The 6,762-nt window shown below is 40.6% G+C and overlaps 2 protein-coding genes across 2 annotated transcripts; both read left to right on the top strand.

The window, feature by feature from the left end:
* The first annotated feature begins 1,299 nt into the window (after positions 1 to 1,299).
* Positions 1,300 to 3,320, top strand: LOC135225040 (uncharacterized). Its single transcript, XM_064264315.1, has 3 exons — positions 1,300 to 1,579; positions 2,002 to 2,203; positions 2,412 to 3,320. The coding sequence occupies exons 1-3, from the start codon at positions 1,577 to 1,579 to the stop codon at positions 2,576 to 2,578; spliced, it is 372 nt and encodes a 123-aa protein (XP_064120385.1). The 5' UTR covers positions 1,300 to 1,576; the 3' UTR covers positions 2,579 to 3,320.
* LOC135224870 (piggyBac transposable element-derived protein 3-like) lies at positions 2,676 to 6,194 on the top strand. The gene is made up of 3 exons (XM_064264194.1): positions 2,676 to 3,283; positions 3,413 to 3,983; positions 6,177 to 6,194. Exons 1-3 carry the CDS (start codon positions 2,676 to 2,678, stop codon positions 6,192 to 6,194), a joined length of 1,197 nt encoding a protein of 398 aa, XP_064120264.1.
* Positions 6,195 to 6,762: the final 568 nt, after the last annotated feature.

Raw genomic sequence — 6,762 nt, 5'->3', positions numbered from 1 at the left:
TGTCTCCATTTGCAACAAAGATGGCTGCAAAATAATTGAACTAAACATAGCTCTCACCCCCATTGGTAAATATCAAATGGCCAAAAATATATCTCCAATATATTATATCTCAAATTATATCTCCAAAATAATATACCTCCAATTCTCCAGAGAATAACTCAATGTTATAGTCAAAAACTATAAACTCTCTCCTTAGCATAACTGCTGAAAAAGGGCAAAAACTCAGCAAATAAAATTGTCCAGGAAATTCTAGAAAAAATCACCAATGTGCCACAACTCATTATAAGTGTAAGCCAAGGCTTCTCCATATGCACTACGACCTAGGCCACTAGAAACTTAGCCAAGTTTCCTATCTCTGGCAAAATTGTCACAAATACAACAAATGTATTGTGCAAGAAACTCACAGTTTCTGGAACATGAATATCCAGAAAAAAAATAGTGCCATTACGTATGCATTCAAAAAAATGCAAAAATTCTCTCATATATCTCTTTGCAGCATCAAACAGCTGAAAACACAAACACGTTCCCGAACAATGACTCTAAGTCACGAACTAAGATATTGAAAAATTCACACAAACTGGAGAGAAAAAATAAATTCAAATTCACCCATGATAAAAAAAACTTGTGTCAGCAATGGCTAACTTCTAAAAAGGAGAAAAGAAAAATCAACGGCACTTTTAACTATCCCCATGACTCACGTAGATGTCAAGCAATTATCTGCTGAACTCCTAAAAAAAGAAAAAAAATGTGTTGTTAGTTCCTCCCAAATTAAAAAAAAGAACACCACCACCCTTGATAGCATTACAGCACCCGTGTATTAGTATGTAAAAAAAATCAGTATCAGAAGTATCATTATCAGCAGCATCACCAAAATTGCTGTCATCAAAATTACTAGCATTAGTATAAAAAAAACATCACCAATGTTAATGCTTGTCCATTCACCAAAAATTCAGCACAAAATTCACCAGAATTCAGCAAAATTCAGCATAATTCACCAAAACTCAGCCCAACTCACCAAGATTCAGCCAGATTCATCACTCATGAATTACTGACATATTATCTAAATTTATAAAAACTCAATAATTAATTAACCACAAAACTTCTCCCATAATTCATTGTAATAATTCTCCATCATATAATTATCTGTAATAATTATAAAATAATCTTCAATGAAATATCTTAAATGTCTCGTAACATGTCTCAAGTAATGATAATTCTACTTAAGCAACTCTCCCGTAAAAAAAATATTCATTGTAAAATATCTCCCATAAAAAATATCTCCCGTGTCACCAGTAAAAGCATTAACCCTTTAACGACCAGAGATCCCGTTTGGGATCTTTAAAACAGCTACTTTCGGGTAGTCGTGGTGAACAAATTTGAGCTTGTATGAAATTGACGCTTTGGCAACTCATAGCTACACTCCTCTGCTCTTTGAATCAACCAATCAGAAGCCGCCAGGCCCTCGCACAAAAGCTGGAGGGCCTTCGACAGACACCGCAGTCGTGCGCAAGTTGGAAAACAGTGAAGACGTGCCGCAGTAACCTCCAAGTTTCTCCCCCCTCCGAACTTCGTAATCATGGTAAGCACACAGTGACTGTGGGATAGTGAAGCCTAGTGATATACTTACCTTTTGATGTTGGTTTGAAGGGCTGTAGTGTTACTGACGTGTCGTAGTGACAAAAAAAAAAAAAGTATAGATCCCTTGCGGGATACTTCGGTCATTCTTAGGCGGACAACGCTCATCCCATGAGGGATGTATCGGACCGTAACGGTTACAACGGCCAGTAGAATACGACGTCAAGTAATTTTTTTTAGTGCTTGTTTTAGACATTTGTGAATAATTTTAACAATATTTCTAGATATAATAGTGATGATTTATAGATGTTAGGCTCATGTGCATATAAATTATTACCTTACAAGGGATTGAATGATAGGTTTTTGTTAGGGAAAGTTACATTTTTCTTTCATTACATGATTTTAAAGTTGTTTTTTTTTTTGCAGTTTCAAAGCAGTATGTTTTATGGGCAACGCAATGCTGCATTGGAGACTCAGGAACGTGTACCATGGGTAGCCCCTGACGACGCTGAAGGAAGTGATGTCGACGTGAGCCCTTTGGACATTGACAGTGATGATGACGACCCTACCTACGTTCCTGACGAAGGCCTTACTCAGGACGATGCCTTTGACCCTCCTAACTCTAGAGGTTAGTATGTTATAATGGTATTTAAATTTGTTGCCCTTTAAATGGTTTGTAAACATTGGGTATTTTAAAAACTTATTTGTTTACTTGCATACTCACTGACATACACGTGCACACACATGCACACACACATGCATACTCACTTGACATACACATGCATGCGCACACACACATTTACTGTTTTACTAATGTTACTTTATTCTTGTTTCAGCTCGCAAGGTCAATGTTGTTGTCCCTCATGCGATGCCTATGGAAGAGGAAGGTGAGCCTAACCCTAAGAGGTCTCGTGCTGATGAATGGAAGAAGGAAGACATTGATATCCGTGCCCTGCCCAACTTCATTCATCAGAAGCCTGACTATTTGAGGGAAACCTTATGAATATTTCTCCCAGTTCTTCACAACTGAATTGAGGGAACACATTGTGTATCAATCCAACCTGTACTCAAGACAGAAGGATGTAGGCAGCAACTTCCACATGTCAGAAGAGGATCTCATGGTTTTCCTTGGCCTCATCGTGTACATGGGCCTGGTTCCTCTCCCTAGTATAGTTGACTTCTGGGCCGTGAAGACCAGGATTCCTCAAGTTGCAGACTTCATGTCCAGGAACCACTTCAAGGCAATTCGATCTTCCCTTCACTTCAGCGACAATGACCAGGCAGCTGCATCTCAAGATCGGTTCTTCAAGGTGAGAGTCCCCTTCACCAAGGTCACCAGAGAGTTCCTGAAAGTTCCTGAGACTCCTATCCACTCCATTGATGAAGTGATGGTCGCCTATAAGGGCACAAGGGCTGGTAACCTTCGCCAGTATGTCGCAAAGAAGCCTGATAAGTGGGGCTTCAAGTTGTTCTGCCGCTCCAGTGTGGATGGGTTTGTGCATGATATTCTCATGTACCAAGGGGAGACAACCTTTGTGAGCCACCATACTATGCTATCTGAAGAGGAGAAAGCCATGTCTGTAACTTCCAAGTTTGTTGTCGCCTTAGTGAATACCATCAAGGACCCCAGAAACTCAGCAGTGTATGCAGACAACTACTTCACAAGTATAGGGTTGGCCAAGTACCTGAGATCACAGTATGGATGCCGGTATGTGGGCACTGCCAGGGAAAACCGAGTTGGTCATCCTCCCTGACGTCTGTGAAGGAGATGAACAAGAAAGCCGACACAAAGGGGGACACTGGACTATGTCTCTTCTGATGGCATCCTTGTTGCAAGATGGAAGGACAACAGCGTTGTGACAATCTTGTCCTCTGATGTTGGTGTGGAGCCCATGGGAACAGTGGAGCGGTACGACAGGGCAGCCAAGAAGAAGGTTCCCATTCCTTGCCCATCTGTCATCCAGATGTACAACAACCGCATGGGGGGCATTGACAAGAGTGACATGTTGACACACCTGTACAGGACCCCCTTCAAAGCAAAGAGGTACTACATGAGGCTCTTTGCTTACCTCCTTGACTTGATCATCTGCAATGCCTGGATTTTGTACAAGAGGGATTGCCTGGCTTTGCAGGAAAACCCCAAGCCGCTCAAGGACTTCCGTCTGGATATCTCCAATTGGCTCAGAAGCTTCAAGTCGTCAACCTTCAGAATAACCAGGAATTCTCTTGGCACCAGAGATTTTGCTTTGCCAAGAAGGGGCCAACGGGCAGTTGTGCCAAGTATTGAGACACGCCAGAATGCCACTGCCCTACACATGCCAAAGCATGTCTCCATGAGGCAGACTTGCAAGTTCTGTTCTGGTGCAGGCCACATTCACAGATCCCGCTGGATGTGTGAGGATTGCAAGGTGGCCCTTTGCCTTACTGAAGAAAGGAATTGTTTTGCTTTGTTCCATAAGATTTCGAAATAAGTTGTTTGTTATGAGAGTTGTTTATAGTGTTTTGTCTATTTTTATACTATTTTTGTATTATTTTTTTTACAGTGTTTTGTGTATTTATATACTATTTTTGTATTAGAGTTTTTTTTTTATAGTGTTTTCTGTATTTTTATACTATTTTTGTATTTATTGTATACTTATTTTTTATATCAATTAAATTGTAAAGCCATATATGTGTTTCTATTATACATTGTGGAACAAAAAAAAGTGATTCATCAATAATAATCATATGTTTTGTGGGCGAATCAACATTATTTATAAACTTGAAAAAGTTGCCCGCACGGCCCAATAGATCCCATACGGGATGAGCGTGGTCCGCCTAAGGTCGCCCGAGGCTCCCATACGGGATACTTCATTGCATGTAATTATTTCGCTTACTTTGGAAATTTTGTAAAAGTGCACAAGAGTAAAAAGGTCTTGTATTTAATCATACTATAACATACTAAAAGGATTTTTTAATATTTCCCATAAAACCCAGGGTGGACTTTAAAGGGTTAATATTGCCATTTCCATGGTATTCATCGCCATTGCCACCCCCCATGATACCAACCAACACCAATCAACACCACTCACCGGTATCATCAGATACAACACCACTCATCTACATTTTAAAGTAATCCCAATAAAAAAAAATAATAATAATCTCTGTGTCCCCATTATATTTGTGCCTTCCAAAGCATAAGGAAAACTTACACACATCCAATGCGTTTCATTTCCTTTTCTCTTCATTCAAGAGAAAGAAAATCTCTTCTAAAAAAAAACCCTATGGGCATCTCACATCATCAACTAATCGTTATCAGCTGATGTCCTGGCACTGAAAATTCATTGTCAAGGGCAAATTCGTCCCCCAACATCCCGACAAAGAAAAAAAAAAGAAGTTCACCCCCCACTGAGAAAAAGTTTCACCCTCCCTTTGGCATTAGAACATCCCCCCGGTCAAGTGATACCCCTCGAGGCAGACCATTCGTACCCTCCCGGTAAGCAATGCCCTCGAGGCAGGCCAGTACTCCCCTTGCAATGCCTCTCTGCGTCGGTTAGCAGAAATGTGATGAGCCCGCAAGAACAAGTGGGCGCGCTCTGTCTTCAAGCAAAAAATGTAATTCAAGCACAGTTTTGCATGCATGAAAACTTTTTATATACACTTACATGTTAAATAAAGACGAATGCGTCTCTTCTAAACATGTGCCAATAAAGAAAACACGTCACTTTCTGCTACTATGGGGGGAAAAAAAATGTGGTATCCCAAACCAATCCCATAACACTGAAGGATTCAAAAAACCCTCCCCAAGACTAAAAAAAGGCTCTTTAACACTTACCACTTCACAGTGAGAAAAAACCCAGAATTTGCGCAAGACACTCTAACATACACACGCACGGGAATGCACTCACAAATGTCTCAGTTCTAACTGACTGTTCCCAGCTCTCTCGAGGCAGACCACCCTGGGCAAAATGCTGAGTCCAGTTCAATTCTCTCCCATCACTGCCACAGTTAACCGACGATATTTTCTCATTATCTCTCACTTAGTAACTGAAATCTAACAATCTAACAATTTTCCACAGTCCCACAAAGGCTTTGTTGTTCGAAAACCACTGCTAAGTGTTATGTCTGTGACATGATCATAACCCCTGTCTAACTGGTCACCTGTCTCTTTGGAGCGTACCCACAGCTTATAGAATATATAAAAGCCTCTTACACCGCTGTCACCACAATCTGTTACCCATCTCTGATACCATTTACCAGCGAAGGGTATTTAATATTTGGTATGCGTGAAACCCGAAGCGTTAAGGCAAACTGATAACACTCTCTCTCTCTCTCTCTCTCTCTCTCTCTCTCTCTCTCTCTCTCTCTCTCTCTCTCTCTCTCTCTCTCTCTAAGCGATCACCGGCATAGTCTCCCCTCTCTCTCTCTCTCGACTCGCAACCTCTTTCTCTCTTCATTCTAACAGGTCATCAAATGAGAGTCATGCATTACAAAAATAATATTTATTCAACAATGGAAAGATAATAATCCAAGTCTCACAGACTAACTAACTCAGTTAAACCCCCAGTATGTAAATGTCTTAATCAGTAATTAGTCACACCAATTATCTTTTCTCCACACAGGACCCTCTGTCCCCCTAGGACTCTCGGTCCCCTTGCCACAATCGCCTGTTACAAAGACACGAGAACATACTCATAAGCACACACACAATTGTAAAGGCAAAATCAAAGACTAAATGAAATATGACATCTACACAATGTATTAAACAAGCCATCCCTTTGGCTTAAGTATGGTAACACTTACCCATTACAGCCCAGAATATCACACACAGAAGTAAATAAACTTTCGCAGAGATATCCCAGCATCTTGCCTTTCTCGCACAGACCTCTCTGTAAGCCTTCCATAGATTCGGCTAAACCTAGTCATTATCAATAGACATAGTTCGTACATGTTCATATGAACTCACACAAAACTGGTAACAACCAGTTTCTAAAGGCACTTGAACAAGATCCCATGACCTCACACATAACTACAGAACGAACGTTGACCCGCTTAAACAAACATCTTCATATCACGCCATCCCAGAAATGACTTATCAGCTTTCTCAGGTCATTGCTTCGGCTCTGTTCTGCACAAAGTCACAGCACATCACATTGGCATATTAAACATATTATTAATTATAGCCCCTTTCATCTGACGTATAGTATA

Source organism: Macrobrachium nipponense, chromosome 12 (genome assembly GCF_015104395.2).
Source record: "Macrobrachium nipponense isolate FS-2020 chromosome 12, ASM1510439v2, whole genome shotgun sequence".
Taxonomy (NCBI): Eukaryota; Metazoa; Arthropoda; class Malacostraca; order Decapoda; family Palaemonidae; genus Macrobrachium; species Macrobrachium nipponense.
The sequence above is the reverse complement of the archived record's forward strand: the minus strand, read 5'-3'. Positions and strand labels throughout refer to the sequence as shown.

What these genes read in the sequence shown, in the direction of transcription:
- LOC135225040 (XM_064264315.1), top strand. An exon ending in TGACCCTCCTAACTCTAGAG is followed by an intron (nt 2,204 to 2,411) that starts GTTAGTATGTTA and finishes TTCTTGTTTCAG; the next exon opens with CTCGCAAGGTCAATGTTGTT.
- LOC135224870 (XM_064264194.1), top strand. Translation starts at nt 2,676, where the DNA reads ATGTCAGAAGAGGATCTCATGGTTTTCCTTGGCCTCATCGTGTACATG. An exon ending in AGATCACAGTATGGATGCCG is followed by an intron (nt 3,284 to 3,412) that starts GTATGTGGGCAC and finishes CCTTGTTGCAAG; the next exon opens with ATGGAAGGACAACAGCGTTG.